The following is a 26,922-nucleotide window of genomic DNA, read 5'->3' as shown; positions in this document are numbered from 1 at the left end:
GGGAAGGACATGATTGCATGAACATATTCTATAACATTCATTAATTCATTCTAAGAGCCAGACAAAGCTTATTAAAACTTCAAATTAAATCTTTTTTTACTATTTAAATACCCTATTGTCACCAGTAAGTGATTTCATATTCTTTCATGTATTTGACTTATTAATACCACTGAATCAGAGTTGCAACATACTTCAATCTATCTCTTAGTAAGTTCTCACTGATTAGTGCCTAGTGTAGCGTAGCTGCGGACAAAAGGGTTCAGGTTTCGATATATGTGGCTGCTGAGGATATTTCGTGCTTTAAGTTGTTAGTAAATTATAAAAAATAATTGTAAATCCCGTTATTCAGCCATTTGGATGGCGGTTGCTGAAAGTCGCTGCTTTTTTTAGGCAGAAATTTTAAATAGCTATATATCTGAACACTAGTGGCTTGGCCGTTTATCATATTCAGATAAAATATTTTAATTCTGTTTTTCATTTTTACTGACTATATTACTTATAATTGTTTATAACTGTCCTTCGGATTAGGTGAAAATACTTTTAGAAACTTTATACCTTTTCCAGCTTCAGTTAAAGTGTACATCTAAGTCAAAAACCTTTTCATAAGAAATAGCTTCTTATACTTTAGCACACACAATCATAAGCATGGAATCATGTATGGATTTGAAAATGCGACTTTGATATTCTACATAGGAGAAAATATAATGACTATGTCATATCAAGCCAAACAACGATAATTATTTACCTGTTTTCCTATTTATTAAAATCTAGCACTAAGCATGTCCACAATAGGCCACAGATAAACTTTACTGAAGCTAAAAGCACTTTCTTCAAAATTGCAAGTCCATAGAAACCGTTTTAGCAGCTTATTAATAGAGTTGGGAATCTGCTGTATATTAAAAAAAAATCCACGTAAATAAGAATGGCCGACCTTATGTCCTAACCAGTCTTCATGCGTGGAATCTGTCGGTAGTTGCTCACCATCTGCATTGAGGTCAGTGATAACATCCTGAAACAAGCAAAAAAACAAGTGAATACTGAGGTGAGAGATCAAACATAGATTACTGAGTTTGGGTACACCAGGAGCAGCTAAGTAACAGATTGTTGAAAGCAAATACTCGCACTAGCAAAGGCTAAACACTCGTTGAAGAGATAGTGCAAAAAAAAGATTGTCTGAAGTGTGTTAAAAATAAGTAAGCCACTCAGTAGTTAAAGAACACTCGAAATAGCTTTTCAGTGGCACAGTGGTATGTCTTCGGACTTACAACGCTAGAAACTTGGTTTCAATACCCATAGCAGGCAGACCACAAATAGCCCACGGTGTAGCTTTGTGCTCTTTGTGCTTAACTACAAAGAAATATTCTAATATGTAATATTCTAGCCATATTAAGGCTTTATTCACCGTTATAATACAGTGTAGATTCCCGCCATCAGTTTTTTTGTTATTAAATTCAAATATTTGAAAGAGACATGTGATCTGAAATGTAATAGCCAGTACAATACATACTGGTTTCACATAGCCTTGTTTCAGTTGTCAGCCTGAAGTGAATTACAGAACTTAAAGTTCTTGAGATTGTTCGGAAATCATGGTTAGACTTTCGATAAGTTGGGATGTTTTGCACTTGTTGAAGGCCAAATGAAATTCGGTGATCTTAGCATTTTGTTGCGAAATTTAGAGATATCTTAAAGTGTCATTTGCAGAATATTCAAACTACATTTAAAACAATGATTTTCAGATATCTGGACAGGAAATGTCCACGAGAAAAACAGACGAATATTGTCTGTTGATTCTGGTTTGTCTTAATCGTGAGCTACAAGCTTCGATCTTGCAACCGCATATCGATATTACATGAGTGTATAGATTAAATATACAATACACAAGACTAGCCTGTTTACCAGATACTCAGTCCTGTGCTATCCCACTTACAGCAAAACACAAAGTAGATCATTTGTAATGGGCAAATAAGGAAATATCTATTGCAAAGAAATATTCATATTCCTTTTAGAAGACGAATTTGCTTCACCCCGCACTTAGATAATATATTCATACACATAGACAGAATTAGGAAATAAGTCTAACCTTGATATTTTACACGGTTGAGATAGAAATATGGTTTGAAAGAAATACTTGATAAAACAGAAATTTATCAATATTGTGATTTGAAGCATAAAACATCAGAGCCAAGCTGGTCTTTTTATTTGTAATCACTTTCTTCCCTATTGAATTCAAATGACATGATCTGCAAAAAAGAGAAAACGGCATCTAGTAAATATTCACTTATGTTGTAAGCTGAATGATTTACTACAATTTCAGATCACATGGTTGATCATTAGATGACTAATTTAAATGAAAATTAATATTGAAGAATTATTGACATTATTTTATAGCACTGTTTTTGCCTTATCATATTTTTATAATACAGATTACCTTTTAGTTTTTTCCGGGCAGTGATTAGGAAAGTCATAATTTGTAACAGTGAAATAACCATACAATATATCAACTCGTTGGCGTAAGATATCAAACTGCAAGAAATATGCTTTCGTAGATAGCAGACAAAAAGAGAGAAGAACTGATCTATTTGAAAATGTGTTTGTTTGTTTTTGAATTTCGCGCAAAGCTACACGAGGGCTATCTACGCTAACCGTCCCTAATTTAGTAGTGTAACACTAGAGGGAAAGCAGCTAGTCATTACCACCTACCGTCAATTATTGGACTTTTCTTCAACCAACGAATAGTAGGATTGACCGTCACATTATGACGCAGCACGGCTGAAAGGGCAAGCATGTTTGGTGTGACGGGATTCGAACCCGCGACCCTCAGATTCCTGGCCATTTAGAAAATAACTATGATGTATGAAATATTAATTAATTTGCATTTTTATATGTTTGTTAGAACTAAAACAGTTTTCTTGATAAGATATTTTCTACCACTTTCAAGCCTGTGAATACAGAACTGGTGAAAGCTTGAACTATAAAGTTTAGAAATTTTCTGGATGCTGGGGAAATTCCAAATGATTACCAGTGTTGTATGAAGATACAGAAATGAAGATCTGATTTTGTTAGATAAAGATGAGCTAGGGATACTATTTAGATCTACTTTCACGACGCTTGCGAAAAATTACTTAGAAGAGGTTAAATAGGAAATCAGGTTCTTAGAAGTGAAAGTATCAGAAAATGGGCAGGAAATTGAATTAAATTCACATAATAAAGAGAAACTGTATGTGAACAATTATTGCAAAAGGCTACCGATTTGCAAGAGACAGTAGAGATGTAGGCTTCTAGCATGACCAATGGTATTAAACGGTGTGATCTTATATTTTAGAATTAAATTTAGTTATATTTGAAATGCATAATAACCAGAGATTTGACTTATTTGTTCAATATAGCTTCAGAATTATGGATAATCTGATATATTAAGAAATATTAACTTAACTTTATGGCCATTTTTTATTTTAAACATAAACGTCTCTTTCTTTATCTGGTACTCTGGATGAATAATTGAAAAATCAAGTTTAATTCCACGTTATCAATTTTAGGTGGTTAATAAGTTAACTAGCCAAATGTAAACAACTTTTTCATGAAGTTTTTAGTGTTAACGTATGCGAGTAACAGTTAGGTACATAATGCACTAGTTATGTACAGAGACAGCTAAATATAGACTGAAATAACAATTTCCTTGCGATAACCAAGTGTATTACCTTAATGGAGATATTTACTAAACAAAAACGTGCATAAAGTGAAGCAAAATAAACAATTTAGGAATAATGTTCGTCAGTGTTTAAATAGTAGATAAATACAAATAAATATGCATAATATTAATTCCAAGAATCCTCAAGTGAAAACAAAAGATAATATAATATGTTAGTCCCATTAAATCTGCCATATTCAGTGCAGACAAGAGCTTATCTGTCTGACTAAGATATGAATGATACAGCAGTGATCATCAGTTTTCATGAACAACAATTTGTACGACGTGAAGCAAATTAAGCAAGTAAATTGTAAAAAAGTATTTTTATTTAAGTCATTCACAAATCGTGTTTTTGGGGTAAGAATTAAAAACACAACATAATTTATTTTATTTTCACCACTAATTACTTACTTATTACTATTATTTCAATTTAATTAACTTTCCTATCATTCACAAGAACGACGAACTGGAAAGTTAGTCTTCTTGCTAAGGTTATGCAGTACCTCTGCCAATCAAAAATATACTGTAGTAAAAACATACATTATAGTTAAAAGAGAAGTGAATACCGATTTGAACGTAAAAATATCTGACACCAAAACATTTATTTTAGAGAGGAATACAATTTTTGAATGCCAAGTCTAAAAAATTATAAGGATATGCAAAAGTAATAGCTAATTATTTGTTGTAGTGAGAATACACAACAGTGAAAGCTAAGTTTAAACAGCAGTGTCTATATTTGCCAATGAGGACTAATTATAAATAGTAGCTAAGATATACACCAATGACTGATAAATTGAAATAGTAGCAAAGATATGTGCAGGTGTGGCTGAGTATTTATTGCAATACGAATACATGTCATTGAAGTCTAAGTCTGAGAGATATGTGAAGATATATATATACCACTAATCAGGCGAGTAGGCAGGAAGTGGGATCAGCGGGTGCGATCTTGCCCATAAATTGCACGCATACATGTGTAAAACATTTAAAACTTATAAAATAACAGTCCCAAATACCTTAAATATGCGTCTTTTTCAGGGAAAATTACAAAATATTTTTCCAAGGGGCATGCTTCCAGTCCTCCCAGAATGACTTCGTTATTATTTCTTTCTGTTTCCAAAAATAACGTCTTCTATTTATAACTTTCTGCTACGTTCTTAGTAAGGGCTAGGTATAATCCTTAATAGTATTAAGGATTTACAACAACAAAAGATAAGCGTGAAAATGAAAATAATAAAGTTCTGGAAGTTTAAAAACAAAACCAACTGTGAATGGCTTTATTCTTATATAGCTGACCTTAAACTATGCAAAATGATTTGAATATTCTAGCACTAGTATATGAAGAATTTATCTTTAGACAAACGTTATTTAAACTCACTGTATGCAGTATATCTAGATATGCGATTTAAAATCTAAAATATGTGGCTTCTTTCAGGTGGATTAGAAAATTTACATAATTATAAAAGAGAAGTGATAGCATAATGTATAAATCCCATTGTGGTTCGGCAACATAATAAAAAAACCCAACAAAGTAGGTAATCCATGAACCACTGATATAAATTAATATGGTTATTACCTGCAAAGTGTGTGCATGTGTGTGTGTTTTTTTTATAGCAAGGCCACATCGGGCTATCTGCTGAGCCCACCGAGGGCAATCGAACCCCTGATTTTAGCGTTGTAAATCCGTAGACTTACCGCTGTACTAGCGAGGGGCCTACCTGTAAAGAGATTGTTCCTCGAATGGATACGACCACAGTTCTCCTCTCGTGGTCTAAGGCCACCAAAAATGGCGTTTCACCAACCTAGAACGACAAAACCAAACTTTATGTATGCTAAATATCCACGCTTATGATGAATAATATTTTATAATATTTGTATAACATATTTACCTGTAAATATATAAAGTTGTTTTATCTGAAAGTGAAAATAATTATACTCACAGTTAATTTTAACGAATGTATAACAATAAAATATATTTCCTTAAAATATTTTAAACATAATAGGATGTATGGTAATAAAATTTCGTCACTATAAAATGACCATGTTTAATCAGAAGCAGATACATTATTTATTGGCCCAAAGGCAAAGCTTAATTAAGAGCTTAAATAGACACTTTGCAGTTACATTTTGCTGAATCAGGCCTTGCTGTATTACAGAATACATTACTTTTAAAATTGGGTATCATCTGGTTCCTGTAGGTTGACATAAGGATTTAACTTATTCTTTGCCTTTCGCAATTAATATTAACTGACAGTTAACAACATAACAACATACTGTTAATATTTATCTCAAATTAGCAGCACATTTTATGAAAACATAAACTGGATTTTTGTTTCTTTCTTTGTAATTAAGCACAAAGCTACACAAAGGGCTATCTGTACTCTGCCCACTACGGGTATCGAAACCCGATTTCTAGCGTTGTAAATTCACAAACATACCGCTTTGTCACATCAAAGAACATAACTGGAATAGGACCTAAACGACTACCTATAAATCATCGCAGTTTGAGACTAATACAACCTTGGTAAAACTGGATAAAAGCACACCTATAAGTTGTCACACATTGATAAAACTGGATAAGTTTACTACGAGTAAAGTGTTGTTGACTGTAACTCATACAACCTAAAGAAACTGGGTAAAGTCTACTACCTACAATTGTCGGATATCGAGATTCATATAGCTTTGGGAAACCGAATAAAGTCTGCGACCTCCAAGTCATCGTCTTGAGATACATTTTTACTTCATGTGGGTGTCTCGTCATCACGAATTAGATTAAATTTACTTCTACTACCTAAAAATCTTGGCAAGATGAGATTCATAAGCCTTAGAAAAATTGGGTAAAGTCTAATGATTGTAAATCGCCATAGATGGAGAATCGTACAGCCGTGGGAAGATTGGATAAAGTATGATTATAAATAAATCATGTTGGTCACTCTTAAAGTTTGGAAGAACTGGAGAAAGTTTACTACTTATAAATATAAATAGTGAAAGTTGGAGACTTGTACGACGTTTAAAAACTGGGTGAAATGTACAACTACCTATAAGATCGTCATAATCTGAGGCTCGTAGAGCTGCAGAAAATTATAAAAAAGTTTATTATCCATAAATTATTTGTTTGTTTTGAATTTTGCGCAAAGTCACTCGAGGGCTATCTGCGCTAGCCGTCTCTAATTTACCAGCGTAAAACTAATGGGAAGGCAACTAACCAAGAAGTATTTGAAGTTTGAAATTTGTACAACTTTAGAAACTAGATGAAGTAAATACTACTTATCAATCGTCGCAGATGGAGACTTTTGCAGCCTTGTCGAAACTGAATAAAGTTTATTATCTATAAATCGTCAAAGTTAAATATTTGTACAGCCTTTTGAAAACTGAGTGAAGTTCATAGGGATGAAATTAGCAAGGAGCAGGTGTTTCTTTAGAGTGAACAAAGAATTAGGACTAGAGAAGATTTCAGTGTGTGGGTTGGTTGGTTGGTTGTTTTGGCGTTGTTTTGAGCCATTGTCCTCAGTGCTTAACATTTTTATAAAATATCTATTTTTTACCTCTAGTCACTAACCTGTCCAAAAAAGTGAGTTACGTTCACGAGAGTGCAGAGAAGAGCAAATGTCCATTCTTGCTCTGAGGTTGGCTTCTGTCAAATCATGGGGAGACCCATTTTCCAAGTTTTGACACATTTCCAAGCTATTGCAGATGATGGTAAACTGTTGAATGGGTTTAATTAAGCTTCTGTGCTACTTCTTTAACTGTTACAGCACAATATTCGTCAAGTGCAACCAGTAGCAAGTCATTATTAAACTCAACAGAACGATCTGGACATGGCGCATTACTTAAGCTGTAGTCACCCGATCTAAACTTCTAAAACTACTTTCGATATGTTTTCATTGAGAGACTCTTCACCATAAACACCGTGAATGTTTCTGCTGCACTGTTGCCTTTTTTAAACTCATAAAGCATTACACTCTTGCTCAAAAAAGTTGTTAGATGTTCGAAAAATGTGATTTTTGGGCATTTATATCATTTTAAAACTAAATTCATTTTGTGCATTGCCCTTAAATTTTCATGTTTTATTTCTCTACTACTCTGCATTACCTGAGTTAATTTTGAGTCGGTTTAATCCCTTGAACATGGAAGTGTTCTGAGGCTTCTCCCAAACGCAGTATCTGGGGTGAGGTATAAAAGCCAATGATTTTGGTGTTACTTTTGTACCCTACCTGTTGGTGACGCGTTTTCAACTCTAAATATTTTAGACATTATGCCAAGTCCTACTAATGTAGGTTTGAGAAATCAGATGGTTGCCTACAACAACTTTGAATTGAAACAAAGTGATATTGCAAGACGACTTGGTGGCAGACCGTCAGCAGAGCTCTCAGAAGAAGAGCTGCAACCAGAAGTGTGAGTCCCAGCAGACCTACAGGCCGTCCACGTGCCACTACAGCATGTGATAATCGACGGATCCTCACCATTTCTCGTCGAAACCGTACGATGTTCTCCAGGTCGTTTGCTTCTGAGTTACGTGTGCAATAACTGATCCGGATTTCACGCCAGACTGTTGATGCAAGTTGGTACAGAGCAAGACAGATTGCCAAAAAACCTAAACTGACAGATAGTCATCGTAAACAACAAGCTGCAGTGGGCTCAGTGATACCGTAATCTGAGGATCTCACACTGGAATCATGTAGTTTTTGCTGACGAATCCAGATTCCTGCTCTACCCCACTGATGAACAGATGTAAGTGCGCTGGCTTCATCGAGAACAGATGAATGATGAAAATGTTCAATCCAATGTCGCAGGAGACGAAGGTTCAGTATACGTCTGGGGTGCATTACGTTCTGTAGCTGTCAGCCAGTTGGTCATTCTGGATCAAAACGTCATTGGTGTTGTGTCAGGATATACTGGATCGCCATTTACTGCTATTTGCCCGGGGTATTTTCCAGGACAATGTTCCACTGCAGCAAAACAATGCATCGGTTCATAATGCTCGCAATGTGCAAGATTTCTTGCAACAACGTGTTGTGTTGGTCCTTGAGCAGATTGGTAAGCCCAGATACCAACCCGATAAAGCATATCTGGGATAAACTTGGCCGTTCAATCAAGATCCCCCTACGACCATACAGTAGTTACGCAAAGCACTGACTGAAGAGTGGAACAGAATTCCAAATCAAAGGCTCGTAACGTCAGTTGAGAGTATGCCACGCCGCCTAGCGAACATTATTACAGTACATAAGGACCACACACGTTATTGAGTTAAATATTCTGATGTGAATGTAACTATTGCACGTTTACTAAAAGTTTCAGATTGATACTAAATATTTTCACAAAATGACGGTCTTATTTGTTTTGACTTAGAAGTGGAGGAAAAAAGTCCATTTTTGGTGGTACAGATTTTAAATTATACAGAAATTTCCATAAAAAAAGACATAATGATGAAATATTATACAAATGTTGACGTTATAAACATACTTACCAGTACTTACCAAAGGAAAAATATTGCACACATTAAAAACACAATAAAAATAACAAATAAGGGACAAACAAGCTCAAAATATCACATGTAACAACCTTTTTGAGCAAGAGTGTATATGTCTAATGTGCTCCTCAGACACATCCATCTTCATAAGAGTTTATTTGATTAATGATCTAAAAAAGTGGAGTTGTATTGGTTTATTTTATTTGTCTGAACATTTTTATACACATCCTACTACATATTTTAGTTATTAAAGCCTTCTACAAAGACAGAAATGATGATACACTTTCTGTATTAAACTTTAGGACATAACTTATGGGATGACGTGATAATTTATCAACTTTATTTGCTCTGGGTATTTTCTAGACTTGATCCAGCAGATAAAAATGCTATTTAATGTTAACTTCGATCGATAGTCATATGGAAAATGCTCCAAATTCATTTGGGGTATTTAGATGGTAAACTTTTATTTCACTGAGAAACCGGCGCCCATGATTCGTAAAACAATTTTAAACGCATGGCTGATAAAACAACAACAGACTTTCTTATAAAAAACAGCGTGATTGCATTCTTCTAGTTTAACCTCTGGTTTGGCTTGAGTTTATATACTTGAAGGATTGATTGAATGGTAGTTATATCTCATCAATTAGTAGGGTGTGAATCATGACATGAAGTCTTCAAACTGTCTAACAGAACAAATGTTTTAAGAATAAAAAGGACTGTATAATAATGTAAAAATGACGAAGGTAGTTTGAAAGCTAATATATAAGTGAAATGCCTATATTAAATGGAAGAGATAAGTTGCCTGCTGTTCAGTAATCAGATCAGTTTCCATAATCGGTATCGATATATAACTTCTGTTTTAGTCATGAAAAGTGTGATATGAACCATGTCTGAGTCTGAAATCTTGTATTACTATAACAAAAAATATTACTCTTCAAACTTTTAAAAACAGACCAGTTTCATGTTTTATACAAGAAATGATATTTATTTATTTACCTAAAACAGAAAACTAGCAATGGGAGAGCTATTTTTCTGTAAATGTGTCAGTAAAAGAATTAATACCTTTGCATCAGTATCAACATTTCTAGTAGAATGTATAATAACAAAACAATATAACAACGCATTGCCACCATTTTGACTAACTGTCCTAAAAGAAATGAACCCATCTTCGTACAAATGTGAATACGCAAGTTGGTGTTTTGTTATATGATACATTTTGAACTGGAAATTACTTCATATTGACAAGTCCGAAGTTTAATAAAAGAGAAACTAAAATATTAACCGTTTTCCATAAATGAGAATTATGAAAAAAGTTGCGTATGTAATGAAGTTAAAGACACTTTCACAAAAGAAAGTCTTATTTTTTGATGTACAGTGATCCAGTATTTCAAGGTAATGTCACTTAAGCTCACTACAGAACATCTTTCATATATGTTTGTTGTTAAACAATTGTTTGTTTCACATTTTCACTTAAAATAACACAAGGGACAACAGGGAAAGCAAATAGCCAACAGCACCCACCGCCAATTCTTCGTTTATCTTATATGACTGAATATTGGGATCTGACTGTCACCTCTACAGCGCAACTAAAGTGAGGAACGTGTTTTTGTGGTAACTGGGTGCGAATCATGCAACTTTGGATTTGCAGTGAAGTAACGTCATGCTTGATCCTGGTGTCACAAAAGACACTTAAATATATTAACACAAGGGCGTTACTATGTTATATTCTTGGTTACGCTCAAAGTATTCAGCATTGGAAACCACTACATGTCTTTAATCGTCTTATTTTTGAATTTTTGAAAGTGTTTGGTAAATTTTCTACAAAGAAACTTAAATCGAATTTCACTCATTTTTAAAAAAAATCCAAACTTTTATCCTTTAATTAAAACAACGCTTAAACATAGAAATTCGATCATTGCTTGATTATGTGTAATATTTTTAATTTTTTTTAATTCGGTCTATTATTTTAAACAGCCGTGTAATATTGCATAAAATTGTAATTCATAATTTATTTATTTCTGAAATTTGTAAAGGTTTAAAATAATTAACAAAATTTTCCAATCAAATTTCTTATAGTTGTACAGTAAATATTCATTAAATTGTAAACATCATTGGAATCTACCGTAATTGTGTTAATTAATTGTTCATAGAAAGGGTCTCATAAACAGCAGTTAAATACAATATAATTCATCCTCACCGCTGTATTTCCATATTACTTTACTAGTTTCAGAAAAATCGATAGAAGTTACAGGAAGTTTTCTCTTCTAGTGTTCCTTAACTGTGAATGGAATGAAGCTAATCGACAGTAATCACCAGGAGATTTTAAATTACTCTTACCTGAATACATAGTAAGATTTTGTTATCACCTCTGCAATACACTCACTGGTTTAAAGTGCGTTTTTTTGCGTAAAGGAGTTGCGAATCATAATTCCTACCATTTATAGTCAGAGTACGCTAACCATTATACCATGCTCAGTCAACTCAAATGTGGAGTTTATATCCTAATTTTATTTGTTTATCTTACATGCATAGCGTTAAAATGTTATTTATTAAAATAGCTGAACTACAACAAATGAATACGCTTTTGTTTTCAAATATGTTTTAATTTGATCAATTGCTTCTTAAATTCAGACACATCAGAAGTGTTCATTTCCTAACAGTAGCTTTTTAGTGATATCATTTAAAATTATAGTTGGAATATCACATGTGCTTTAGAATTGTTCCTGCGGGTTTTTAACTTTATGATGAAACGGATGGATTACTCTATTTGCGAAAATATGAATGTGTGAATAGTACGTAAAATTTTAGCGTATCATATACCATTAAATTATCAAAACATTTTTAATACTTATAGGTTAAGTAATAAATGTTAAACTGTTTTGTTTTTTTTTGTGAAATTTGCGCACAATTACTGTAACTGTCCTAATTTGAACTGATAGACTGAAAAAAAAGCAACTAGTCAATATAACTCATTGTTAAATGTTGAACTATTCCAACTGAATAGCAGGATTTGACGACAATTCTTATAATGTATCTACGGCTCTAAAATGCGAAGCATAATTCTAAGGCAAACGGACGCGAGCCAGGGTCACAGTTTAGAATGCTAACAATTGCCAACCCGAACAGAAAATTGAAAATTACCAGACAAATGATCGTGTCGTTGTTTCTTACACATGAGCTTTATATTTTTCACAGTGACTAATATTTTCATTAATTAATCACAAAGAGTTTTTATGTCATAATAAATGACAAACCTATACGTGAATTAAAATATATTTTAGCATGTACATTGAATAATTGTGTGAATTTTCTAAAATACTACATTTTTCACAATAATTATAGAATTTTACAAAAAAGTTGTTTCAGTGGTTCCAGTGAATTAAAAGACAATTATTTTACATCTATAAAATAGAAATATCGTTAAATATTTGGAAGCAATAAAAAGAAAAAAAGGAATGTTAAATACTTGAAGTTCATTAATAGATTTATAAAGATACAATAAGAAATTTGAATTTGCTCAAAAGACAGTGAAAATATTACAGGTTTGTCAGTTAAAAACAAACTATAAGCGTGTTTTTATACATAGCTAACAATCTCTTACACTTCTGACAGTAATGAAAAATTTCAACTAAACTGACAAATCGTTATTATGTGGAAGTTGATGCTGCAGCTTAAGCTGGGGTTTCACAGTAACTTAAATTTCCTTTGTGGAAAATACTACCGCACCTTCGTAGAAATATCAGTCTTATTACATTTTTCTTTAAAAAGAAGCGACTAACAGAACACAAAGCTGCATGAAATACATTCAGACGCAGCAAGGGTGTTTATTTTCTAATGGTAGCTTTTAATTATATCATTTAAAATTATAGTTGGAATATCATTTTTAAACAGTTTTGATTCAATTCCTCATAATTATTTTCAAGAGAACATGAACTAAGTTTTTCTTTGTGCATAAATGAATAAAAAAAGAAACTTATCAAAATATAGTTTAATAAACGTCGCTTGAGTAATAGTTGGTAATTATAGTAACCAATAAAAGTAGCTCTAATGTTAACTCTTCTACAGTTATTTATTACGAGCGAGACTAAACAGTTTCAATTGTGTGAAGAATTTGAAGCACATAACAAAATGTTCGACATTTTCTAGTACACTGGAATAATTTCTAAACTGTTGGAAGTGCGAAAATTAATAACATAGTGTTAATCTAGAAATAAAAACATGAACTGAATATTAATGAATTTTTTTCTATTACTCATAGCAATAAATTCAGACATTTACAGAGTCATACTAAGAATTTTTAAAACTTTACAATCAACCAATTTTAATTTTAATACTTGTTTTAATTGCACAGTAGCACAACTAGATACAAACTCTGGAGCTACTCTAATCGAATAGTAGAATATGACCATTACACTTATAACGCACTCACAACCACATAAGTTAATTATTAGAAATACAGAAATCATCACATTTTAATTACGTATTTCATAATTTAGAACTCCATATCAGTATGTAAAAGCACACAATATGTGATGAGCCGAACACATGAGCTCACACAACATTCAGTAACAAATTACTCTCCAAGAAACATTTTAATTTTTTTAGCACATTATATAACTACAAAAAAAAAAACAGGTTACTGATATCAATGCGTTATGTTTCCATTATCGGGATGAATAAAAGAAATCACCTAAATTTAAGCTGATTTTATCCAATAAAGCACGTGATATTCTCCTGTGTCTTTATAATATTTAGTAAACGCAAAATGTATCAGTAATTTCATAATACTTAATAACCGCAAAACGAATCACTAATTTTCGCCCTATTACATTAATAGAGGGTACTCTGGGTTTGCAGGAGTAATTGTGAATTTAAAACAGACTATGGGTACTTCACAAAGATTTTATAATCTCAATGTTTTGATGACCAACAATAAATAAATAAATAAAGAACCCTAGGTTTATCAGAGAATTAAACAAACTAAACTTATCAACAAACTAAACAAACCATTAATTTCATCTTGTTTGCCATAAGAAACAATATATTAAATACCCACTAATATCGCTCTCTCTCTCTGCTAAAGAGATATATCTGCTATATAACCTAAAAAAAAAAAAGTGTAAACCATGTGGTTAGCTAGAGTACAGAGATCAATGTCTCAGTAATGGAAAGTCTTAAACTTTGTTATAACGACAAGAGTTATGAATAATTTTAAGTTGAAACTGGATTTTTATTTTTATTTCAAACATTAATTAAACAAATCAAAGAAAGGGACACAAAAACTAAGACTGGGTGAGTTTCAATTTGTGTCAAGGGTTTTCAATAAAAATGAATGAATGCACTCTATAAAATTGAGTTACTAATGCTTTTTGAAAATTACTATACATTTATCTGCAGACAGAAGAACCAGTGTACATTAGCCAATAATACGCCAGTTAACAGCATACAATATATTATTTAAACATAGCTTCCAAGACTGGTTTTTTGATGAACACGCATAGTCATGCAACAAATACACTCTAAAAACACATTTTACACATTCTTATGCGATCTATGATAATTGACATTGTGAAGTACCATGAAACAATAGTTCTTATCGTGAAACAACACTTATTAAATTGTCAGTTAATATACAGTGTTCTGGAAGGTCATGTTCTTTGGTTTTCAATATAAGATTTCATGTTAGTGTTATAAGTGTTTATTAGGTATCGTATAAAATGAAATCTTATGATAAATTTTCAGACTTGAATTCTCATGTAAACATTATTATCTACTGTTGCTAATTTCTTTTATATATTTCTTCTACTTTCTTTTGAGCTTTAATGAACTTCGTCCAGGTTCTGTACCAAAATATTATTGTGTAACTTCTGCAGGGAGGGTGTGTGTGTGTTTTTCTTATAGCAAAGCCACATAGGGCTATGTGCTTAGCCCACCGAGGGCAATCGAATCCCTGATCTTAGCGTTGTAAATCCGTAGACTTACCGCTGTACTAGCGGGAGGCTGCAAGGAGGGACTTTCACCTTCCAAACACGCAAAAGGGATGTTCCATAATTCCAGAATGTTTTTTTGACCTCATAAGAAGTATTATTATTTGATTGCAGCAGTTTTATGCTAAAATTGTTTCGTCCTTGAACAAATTATTTCTCATAAAAAAGTTACCTTTGTTTTTTGGCCATCCTAGCAGCTAGCATCGGATAAGAATATTATTAGAAATAATTATGTCTATCTGGATAGAAACTCATCAAACTGCTTTTTCAAGTATTCATGCACCATGTGCAGTTTTCGTCACTTGCGATCAAAACAAGTTGTACTTTAGGTTCAAAGTGATTAAAAATACCAGAAACACTCATGAAAGATACCGGTATGCCAAAGGATAACCTTTGTTATTTGTTGTCAAAATAAGTTATTGTTTAAACTTAAATGATTAAAAAATACTCAGAATTGATTCTGAAATCTTAGCATTTCTAACTACAACACTTGTAACCTTACAATTTTAACATGTTTGTATCATCTGTTTTCTTCCATATGTGTGAGAAAAATCCATCACATCTTTGCCCTGAAATGGCGTAATCTTTGATGTTGTGGACTCCTTGACTAATTACAAAAACTTTAAGAACTATGAGAAAATTACTATTTGTAAATATCACGATTAATTAGTAAATGGCAAAATGTCTAAAATACTATTAAGTAATATCGATAACGTATTGATAGTAAAATGTATTGACTATAGTCAGATATAAACAAAAATAAACGCGTGTTCTAAAAGTTTTTTTTAAAACAATTAACTAATATTTTGCTATGTGACCTCTTTTATCCACACGATACAAACAGAAATTAGTAATAGTAAACTGCAATATAGATAAATGTGTAAAACAATTTTGTGATAGATTTGGTATTTAAATTTCAGAAAGAATATTAGAACATCTTAGGATAACAGAACAATATGCGGAATTACGTATTTAATATCGGATGATACCTTACACGAAATGTGGCAGGATATTGGTGGTTAGGACGCTAGACATATAATCTGCGGGTAGCAGAATAGAAACACATCACCAAACATGTTTCAGCCGTGGTAGCATTACGATAATCAATCAATCCCATTATTCCTTGGCATGTTTCAGCCGTGGTAGCATTATGATAATCAATCAATCCCATTATTCCTTGGCAAAAATAGATCAAGAGTTGATGGTGTTGACTATCTGTCTCTGCTTTAGCATAATAGCTTCAAAATTAGGAATGGCTAACGCAGATAACCCTCGAGTAGTTGAGAAACTAAACGTTACGTGATCTTGGGTTAAATGGCGAGGTCTAGAGATCATGTATAATCTTTTCTGACTTATAACTATTAACCAGAGGAACGACAACGAGTCATGAGTGCACGCTGCCTAAATAGGTTAAACAGCTATTTCTGAGACACTCGCAGTTAAAAGTGTAGAGAGTGTATTTGGTGGCATATTGTACCACTTGTTTCACATTCCGGCACATAGACCACTATGACACGTATGATCCAAAGTCTTATGAGGCTTCTTAGGGTTGAGCCTTAAATGCTGTCTTACAAGTTTAAGTCAGAAAAATTTCTTAAAATATATAACATTTACGTTTACAATTATCTTGACATGTTTCTAACTGTTTTAAATTTATCCACATTTGCTTGTATTTAGAGGAACTATGACGTTGTTACTTTCATAACAGCAGGTAATGTCTCAAAATAAAGTGGGGAATATCGAAATAAAGAAGCTAAATAAAATGTTCAATAATTGTTACTTCGTATTGCTTGAAACTGCAGTTTTAAAACAGTGAATCTTGTAAACGATATCAACTATATAACGGAAAATTAGATAATTATATGATGTATTCTTAACCAATACTTCACAATCATTGTAAGTAACTACAAGAAATAAGGAAACATTAATTTTAAATTAGTTATTACAAATAAGCTACTCTCGATGATTTTTTTGGTTGTGTACGTGATTTAGAATAGTAAATATTTAGACGCTGATAAACTCGGTTACTCCACTTTAAGCTTTCCTCTTTGATGTGTTTTAATCCGAGAATACAATGAAAATACTCTAATAGACTGAAAACGTAATGAGGATATTGATTTTGTTTTATGAGCGTATACAATAACATCTGCTTCCTCTCCATTTGAGCCAGGATTTGTTTTGCTTCTAACAAATAATCGATGTTACTTCGCATAACTCACTAGAGGTTAGGCAAGATACACACTTGCTTAGAGCGCCAAAAGCCTGCTAAAGTAAATATGTATAGGAAATCGCAACCATTAGCTCATTTCAATCTATTTTATAGTTGTAGAGAGAAGCTGAGGAATAGTGTTTTCTTTATCTTATTTAGAGCAGAAAACACCTATAGCCTCACAGGTTTTGCGATACACAAATAAATTATCCCATTCTGATAAAAAGAAACGTACAGGAACAGTATCGCGCATCACATAAATTTATAACTCATAGTTATTTAAAATTCAAAAGCAGTTAAAACGGGGTAAAAAAAAAAGCATCATTTAAAAACAAAGTTTCGTCAGTGTTATAGTGACATTTTCAGGCACTCAGCACAATTGCACACAACACATCAACCACATAACCTTGAGCTAGCATAAGTATAAACTTCTTGTGTTTTATTAATTAAGGTTTGTAGTCTTTATTAAAATGACTTCTTTTATTTCACATTTATTAATATTTGGTTCTCGACAAATGACTTTAATAGTTTTATTTTCAATACCATGTTTCGTATCTTTAAAATATTAGGAGACGTGAGACAAGTATCTTCATTTTCTACTATTCCAGTGCTTAAATTTCTACTTCAACGTATTTATTGTTAAACATTTATTTTAATACTTACGTTTATTTCGATCCGATGCATGTGACGTATATTGTTCTTTAAATTTACAGAAGATTCTCAAAAGCAAGAATTAATAATGTATCTGAAGACGACTGGTATGGGTATTACAATTTTTATTAAGATAAAGTAGAGAACAACGTTTTGACCTTCTTAGACCATCTTCAGGTTAACAAAGAGAATTTTCAAACTAGCCGTCTTGGGATACAAAAGGGTTTCTCGTCATCACGAAGAATCAGTAATATATGTTTTACGAAAACACTAGCGTATCTTCAAATATTGTTGAACGTTCGACAATTTCGCTAACTTGATATATAAACTAGCGAAGAGACAGTTGTCGAATATTGTTTGGTCACTATTGTCAGTATATTATAAGCCTCGAAAGCTATAATTGTGTTTAACAGTTTTTAATCGGAAAACTACAAAATATGATTAGAAACCTTTACAGATTTCGAACATTACAAACTGTTCAGCTTCAGTGAATTAGCTTCAGATGTTAGAATTTCTATAAGAACATTAAATATCTTTGTCGTTGAAAAGTCAGCTCAAAAGCGGTGTGAGGCCAACCAAGCTAACTTGCTTAAGCAAGATGTAACAGTATCAACTCAGAATTAATTTGTTCGTCGTGGACCCAGACCGTCGCTGAAATATTTAGTTCTAGACCACATATAAGGCTCAGTGTAGTTTGTCAGTTTGTAATACTCATGTATATAAACCAATATTTGTAATAACTACTTGAAATAGCAATTATTATAAACTGTATTGTTGATTGCATATTAAAATACATTTGTGTTAAGAAAGAAAATTCTGTGTATCAATCTTCTGGAAAATATCTTAAATTTAATACACATCGACAGTTAATTAACTTCTAATTTCAAATTTAAATTTCCGGTAATTTGAAATCGTAATACGTAATGTACGACGGATTTACAAGCTAATATCAGGGGTTCGGTTCTCCTCGGTGGGCTCGGCAGATAGCCCGATATGGCTCTGTTATAAAAAAACAACACACAAACACACGTAATGTACGTAACATAATAAATCGGAGACTCATCTGAGATTATAATTACAATATATAACACTACTAGTCTCCCCTACATCGAAATTATTACAGTCCATAAATTTAAATTTCCGGTTATTTGAAATCGTAATAAGTAATGTACGAAGGATTTACAAGCTAATATCAGGGGTTCGGTTCCCTTCGGTGGGCTAGGCAGATAGCCCGATGTGGCTTTGCTATAAAAACACACACACGTAATGTACGTAACATAATAAATCAGAGACTCATCTGAGATAAATTACAATATATAACACTACCAGTCTCCCCTACATCGAAATTATTACAGTCAATAAATTTTACTCTGTAAAATACTTCTTTTTCAATAGCAGTCGGTTTAAAGTATTGAGAAAGAAGTAGTTCACAGTGTAAAAATGTATGAACGGTAATAATTTCTATATTGGGAGACTGGTAGAAATTCGAGCATTAAAATCACAAGGAATTTTAAGCAACCACAATTTTCGTCAAATATAACGGTTTTACAGCTTATTAACTTCCCAGAAAATGCGTAACTATGTTTATCTTCGTTTTCCGTTATCAACTTACTAAGCATAAAGTTGTTGACGTTTACAGCCAATTAGTTGCTTATGTAGGCCCAAGCTGGCCCTGATGCAAGAAGATTTGGGCTCCCACACAGATCAACCTTACTACTTTTGCGTATTTTCATGAACATTCTAAATTATGATATAAATAAAACTATGTCTCCGTCTGTTTTATCTAATATTACAGCAGAGATTAGGATATGGGGATTTTTTGTTGCCGATGTTTTAGGGGCTGAAAGAATGCTGGCAACTTTCTGCGAACAGGTTATCTTTTCATGTGTTCAAGTTGTGTCCAGTTAAGTCTCTGGATCTTATAAGTAAGTCTGTAGGAGCTGACATATAGTATTATGAGAAAAAGTATTAATATTTTCGTGCGTTGAGAGCGAGTTAGGTCTAGTGGGTTCCTGAAGCACTTACCTCACTTATTTGTATGTCACAAAATAAATGAAATTTGTTAGTTAGTTTTGTCGCCTCTCATATCCACGTATGAACAAATCACATAGTCGTGATATCAATTGCACAAGTACTGGAATAACATGTCTTAAACCTTAATGTGAGTAAAGTTGATGTAGAAGCTCGAAGCTGCTCAAATGATGGTATATATTAGAAAGAGTATAATATGTAACATCAAACTGAAATTTGATATCAGAAAGCGTATAATATGTAACATCAAACTAAAATTGGAAGGGGCATGGAGAGGAATGGGAGCATAAAGAGTTGAACATTTAGGCATCACTCATTAAAATGTGATCAATTAGACTCTTCGTGGTACTTAATTCATCAGTCTAATTAGCTTCCATAAAGCTCCTGTTCGTCCCTTAGCGAATTAATGACATCATCAGTTACAAACTTGAATAAAAAAAATATATTTATATATACATTATAGCAAAAGCATTATGAAGACAACGGTAAAAAACACTGAAGTGATATTTTGATTAAATATTTGATCTGTTATTAATGAGATTAAATTATATAAATTTTAGTTAAATGAAAATCGACTCGACGAGAGAGCAATAGGCGACTTACGCAAGGTCCCGAGAAATAGTTTAGTCTGTAAAGTTTTAATAAAGTTTATTTTGAATACTTTAGCTAGTGAAAGACGTTATGCTCTATCAAGTTTAGCTGAGGATTACGTGTTAACCCTGGTAGATTAACTTCAAGTAAAGCGATAGTAGTTCAGCTGGTTCTTCTTGATGTTTGTTGCTTGTGCTCATTGTAGTCCAAATGTTACACGCTTATGAACTTAATAGACCTGCCAATTGTTTAAAATAAAACAGATAATACTTAAATGAAAGCATATAACAAAATCGTTTACTTAGTTTTATGCATTTTCGGAATGACCGAAGAGCTTATTATTTTCTTTCATGCCTTAATTTACTTTTTCAGTGTCTATTGAAAAGCACTTGTATTGTAAAACAATATCCTTCTTCACGCAAAAGTGAAATACATCCCACCCAAAAATGGTTGTCGTCCTTGCGATAAAGCCCGTTGTATTAAACTTTCAAGTTCATAAAAAAATCAATGACTTATTTTCTAACAAGCACAATCAAAGAAACTTTAAAATATCCAAAGGAATCATTTGTAAAGCAAAAAACAATTTATCTTATACAGTGTAAAAAAACGCAGTCACCAATATATATATATAGGACATACACATACAACTCTTAGAAAACGTTTTAACAACCATAAATCTTCTATTAAGACCAAAAAAGATCTCCCGATTCATGAACATTTCAACCAACACGGTCACTCCGTTAACAAAATTACTCTCACTGGCATTGAAATAGGATTCAAATCTAAAGCAGACCGAGAAAAATAAAGTAAGCTTATTAGATTGTTAATCTAAACACTGTTCAACCTTTCGGAATCAGTCTAGATCCTGGAATCAGTGATTTCCGTCTATTGATTTCATCTCTGTCTGAATAATAATTTTTATTCTTTGCTTATTCTTTTATGTAATATGAAAGCTGAATTTTCTCAAACTTACTACTTGTTAAAGATAATTTTATAAATCGAATCGTATAACATATTTTTTCAATCAGTCTTCAGGTGTCACCTTCACTTTACTTAAATATAGTTTTAAATATACATGACCCTCATGATGTCACTAAACTTCCTTTATATATATATCACTCATTCCATTACACCACCATTCCCAATTTGACCCTGAAGAAGAGAGGTACACCTTTTGAAAGCGCTCGGGTTAAAGGGTTTGTATTCGTTTCTAACAAGATTTATTGAACTTACGCATTTTTCTAACATCATTAACGATTATTAATTTTAAGTTTAATACGAAAGTACAATATTTTCACCCCTTGAGTTGCTTACGGAAGAACATTAAAAGGTCCGATGCAGATTTTGAAAGAGATGTGGACAGAATAGTTAGAAGTGAAATACACATAACAGTACGTGTTAGATCTTAAAGGCAGACTGGAGGAAACCTGTCAACTCGCTTGACAGAGTTTGTATAGTCCAGGGGTTCCCAACCGGTGGGTCGCGACCCCCCAAGGGGTTGCGAAGCCTTGGCAGGGGAGTCGCGTAGCCTTGTTAGAAGTAGCTACGGATAGCTTGGGATAACATTAATTTTATTTCATCAATTACATTTTCATGCTCTTACATTTTTTTTTTGTTTCGGTGCAAAGTAAAACGTGTGCTACGTTAGTTCAATGTCATTAGGTGATATTATTGGTGTATGTATGCGTGCCTGTGAGTGAATGTGTATGTGTCTGCAACTGTATGTATGTGTGTACTAGTGAGTAGCGAGTATGTGAGTGCACGCGCATGTACGTATGCTTGTGTGTCTGTTTAGCTGTGATTAAGTGTGTGTGTGCTCGCTGTCGACACGTGAGTCACATGTCTGTTGCTGATTGGTGGATGACGAATCGCGCGATTGGCCATGCTACCTTTCCTCCCAATACTTACCCCATCATTACTCTACCTGCACCCCCCACAAGTAGTCAGTGTAAGATCTACAGTTGCCAAAGCGTTCATTATTCAACATTTTTATTTTATTTTAACAAGGAGATAAGTAAGCAGTAGAGGTGAGTTGTGTCCATGGCTAAACGGCGAAGATACTCAGAATGCTACCTCAACATTGGCTTCACCACTGTGCTCGCCAACGACGGCATCGAGAAACCACAGTGTGTTTTGTGCCATGCTGTCCTGAGTGCAGAGTCAATGAAACCATCAAAACTCAAGCGTCATCTCGAGACGAAACATCCAGAACACGCAAAGAAGGGTTTGGATTTCTTCAAACGACATGAACGGTGTCTTAAAAGCCAAAGAATCGATAGAAGTGGGTCGTATCAACAGCAGAGTACAACCGTAGTGGAAGCTTCATATGAGATTGCATTCGAAATTGCTCAACAAGAAAAGCCTCACACGATTGGAGAAACACTTCTTAAACCCTGCATGATGAAAGCAGTAAATCTTATTCTTGGAGAAGCCAGTGCAAAGAAGATGCAGCAAGTATCCCTGTCAAATAATACTATACAGAGGCTCATTTCTAAAATCTCTATGGATGTGAAGGAACAGGTTTTGACTGAAATCAAGGGTTCCCCTTTGTTCTCCTTTCAGCTCGACGAGTCAACAGATGTAAGTTCATGTTCTCAGTTGCTTGTCTTCGTGAGATACATTAATTCTGGTGACATCTGCAGTGCACTTGAAACCACAACAAAAGCTGATGATGTCATGGAAAAAGTTTCAACTTTTTTTCAAGACGACGATCTTCAATGGGAAAACGTGTGTGGGGTTTGTACGGATGGGGCACCGGCTATGCTGGGATCGAAATCAGGATTCCAGTCGAGAGTGAAGAAGCTAGCACATCAAGCAAAGGGCATCCACTGCATGATTCACCGATATGCTCTCGCCAGTAAGACTCTCCCTGCCTCTCTGCAGGAAGTGCTTGAATCTGTAATCAAAATTGTAAATTATGTGAAGACTCAAGCACTCAACACTCGCCTATTCAAAGAACTATGCAAAGACATGAATACTGACCACGAAGTCCTTCTCTTCGTTGTCGAAAGGAAACGTTATTAATCGTGTCTTTGAAATGAAAGATGAAATAAAGCTATTCCTGGAGACTCAAGAAAGGAAAGATCTTTTAGCTCACTTCGAAGATGAAGCATGGAATAAAAGGGTTGCGTACCTAGCCGACATTTTTGACCAGCTGAACAAGCTCAATTTAAAGCTTCAAGGAAGGGAAACACATGTTCTCCTTTTTCAAGATAGTCTTTGGGCCTTTGTTTCCAAACTGCAGAACTGGCGTCGGAAAACCAATCTTGGAAACATCGCTATGTTTGAAAAACTTTGTGGAGTGACGAATGAGTCTCAGATCCAACTGGATCAGTTCCTCAAGGATGAGATTACCGAACATCTTCAGTCTCTAGAAAAGGAAGTCGAGCGTTACTTCCCTGAGCTATCACAGGAACAGGAGGCCCTGGTAAGGAACCCATTTTGTACTGAACTTGATGTATCCAGCATCCCACATGATATCCAAGATGAATTCTGGATCTAAGGAACGACTCTTCAGCTCGTGATCTCTTCAAGGTGAAATCCGTGACTCAGTTCTGGTGCGCTATGTATCAGTCATACTCCAAAGTCAGCATGATAGCTTTACGTGTCCTTGTTCCATTTGCTTCTACCTACTTGTGTGAGGCAGGATTTTCCACTCTTGTCAATATAAAAACAAAGAATAGGAACAGATTGGATGTTGAAGATGACATGAGATTGGCTCTAACAAACGCTCGGCCACGAATTTCAAAGCTTGCTGCTGAAATGCAACATCAGGCATCTCACTAGCTGGGTTGGATAGCTGTTCAAACCTATGTTAATATTATTTTAAGAAATGTATGTTCTTTTTGTGAATTCAGGTTGGACCAATGTGATTTAATTTGCTAATAAATAATTACAGATTTTTTAAATATTTTTTTAGATGTCTCTTTCCCTCTCCTTCACAGAAAATAAAAAAAAAATTAAGCTGCTGATAGTAAGCCCTAAGTAGGGGGGTCACATGGGTTTCAAACTTTTAGGTAAGGGGTCGCGAGTGCCAAAAGGTTGGGAACCCCTGGTATAGTCCTTAAGACAGTCAAAAACACTTCCATGACAAGAATATCAAGAATCAACGTTTGAAAGTCAAACAGAAGATCTTGATTATGCTATCTACAGGCAACAGCAAACTTGCTTTGCAATGAAAAAGACCTTTAGAAGTGTAGTAAGTGATCAACAAAATGGACTATACGGTGAAAGTAAACCAAAAGACAAAGATCTATCATGCCAAACTTTTAAAAGATGAAAATTCCAGAGTCGCTCTAGTTAACACATATATTTCTATCTACTGGGCTGAATTCTACATAAGAAGAAATGTGGTTTTCGTCCGCGTCACTCAGGAACCAAATCAATAGCTGAAGTGGAGATAGAGATCCACAGTGTACCTGATCCTCCCAAGTCATTTGATCAAACAACGATCAACTTTCCTTTCTCCGTTCTTTTCCAACACGTTATAAATTAAAACAAACAAAAAGTCTTTAAAGTTTTAGAATGTTCTTTAATGATTTTTAAATGAATGCATAAAAATAGTGTAAATTACTATTTGCTTTGAATGTCTGGTGAATGTCGAAACTTTACTTATTATAAACATTTGTGTGTTTACCTTTAATAGTGTTGTTCAATTTTTTATATTATATATATATAGTCAAGATTCTGAAAGACAATCCTGTAACGGGTCACAGCTTCCTTATTCTATTGAAATAGGTACAACTAGGGGGCAAACTATTAAGTTTAATTCTGTCGCTTTTCAAAGACCACAAAAGGAGAACGTTTCTTGTTTGATTTTTATACGTTCAACAAAAATATAGTGTAAACACTATTGCAACTCGAGAATAACGAAGAATTATCATTAACTCAATGTTTAAAATCTGACATCGATAATATGACATCTCTTTCTACCTGGTGGAAGAAGGCGCAAGTTTAAGCTGCATGATAGGTCCTTGCTTATTGCTTTTTGTTTCTGAAATAATAAAATGTTGCTTGTGAGTAAGCAACAAGTTCACAGACTTACAATTCTAAATTTCTTGAGTTGGACAGAGCGCAAACAGATACACTCAGTGATGTCGAGAAAACCCACTTGTAGAGAAATATATATGCAAAAACGGCTCGTTTGGGTTGAGAAAATATTTTACATCGAAGAGCGAACAACGTTTCGACCTTCTTCGGTCATCGTCAGGTTCACAAAGAAAGAGGTAACTGACCGGAATCTGACCACATGTTTGAAAGGGGTTTGAATATATAAATTTATATATATTCCATGACAAGAATACTAGCTTTTGACCAGCTAGTATTTAGGCTAATTTCATAGAGTTCACATTTTCCCTATTAAATGCTAAAAACGTGTTTTTTATATTTATTTTCCCTTTTCTTATTTTCATCTTTTGAAGCTCTACTCAAATAATTAATTGAGTCTAACAAAGCAAAATGCATATTTTTGCTTTATGTTTATTGGTCTTAAGATTTTGGCCAGCAGTGTAATTGTCTGTAGCTTTACATTGAAAGAACCACAACAGGAAATAATAAAAGAAACTTTAATAATCGCCTAAAAAATAAAGAAATAATTGCAATATAACATTGCATTATAAACTATACAATTTTTGAAAGTATAATATTTATAAAGTCATCGTTAAGTTATTGTTGTTAAACTACCATTAAGTTTTATTGCTATCAAATTCTTTTAGGTATTCAAAAACATTGTACTTCATTGTTTATAACTCGTATAATGCTTATTACGGAGTAGTATACACTTATATATAAATATGGCCATGAAACGTTATCACCTTCTAGTTAGGTCGTCATCAGACAAGAGAAAATAACGATTAAAGAATACAAGATTAAAATAATGTTCTTATCGAGCGAAATCCGAAGAATAATAAATTTATTTGGTTTAAATTTCACGCAAAGCTACGCGATTGCTATCTGTGCTAGCCGTCCCTAATTTGGCATCGTAAGACCAGAGGGACGGTAATTAGTCATCACCACCCACCGCTAACGTCTGGGCTACTTTTTAACCAACGAATAATGGGATTGACCATAACACTATAACGCCTTGACGGTGGGGCGGGAATTTGAACCTGAAATGCTCAGATTGCGAATCGAGCGCCTTAACCATCTGGCAGAACAATACAATTCACCAACAGTATTGACTATTTACAAACAATATATATGAGGACGAAGAAATAAGATTAAAAGTCTTTACTTTTTTGTTTTGTATAAATATTTATAAAGTGGTTTATTACAAATTTACTTTTACTATAAGTTGCTT

At 33.5% G+C, this 26,922-nt stretch overlaps 1 protein-coding gene across 5 annotated transcripts in view; it reads right to left on the bottom strand.

The window, feature by feature from the left end:
* Positions 1 to 26,922, bottom strand: part of inaE (inactivation no afterpotential E) — a 130,125-nt gene that overhangs the window by 24,882 nt on the left and 78,321 nt on the right. For all 5 annotated transcript variants that reach the window (XM_076448352.1, XM_076448350.1, XM_076448353.1 and 2 more), the window contains 2 exons: positions 5,404 to 5,487; positions 932 to 1,009 (listed from right to left, as the gene is read on the bottom strand). In XM_076448352.1, the coding sequence (XP_076304467.1) occupies positions 932 to 1,009; positions 5,404 to 5,487 (162 nt within the window). The remainder of the gene's footprint in view (positions 1 to 931; positions 1,010 to 5,403; positions 5,488 to 26,922) is intronic.

This window comes from Tachypleus tridentatus, chromosome 8, assembly GCF_004210375.1.
Source record: "Tachypleus tridentatus isolate NWPU-2018 chromosome 8, ASM421037v1, whole genome shotgun sequence".
Taxonomy (NCBI): domain Eukaryota; kingdom Metazoa; phylum Arthropoda; class Merostomata; order Xiphosura; family Limulidae; genus Tachypleus; species Tachypleus tridentatus.
This window is presented reverse-complemented; position numbering and strand designations above follow the sequence as displayed.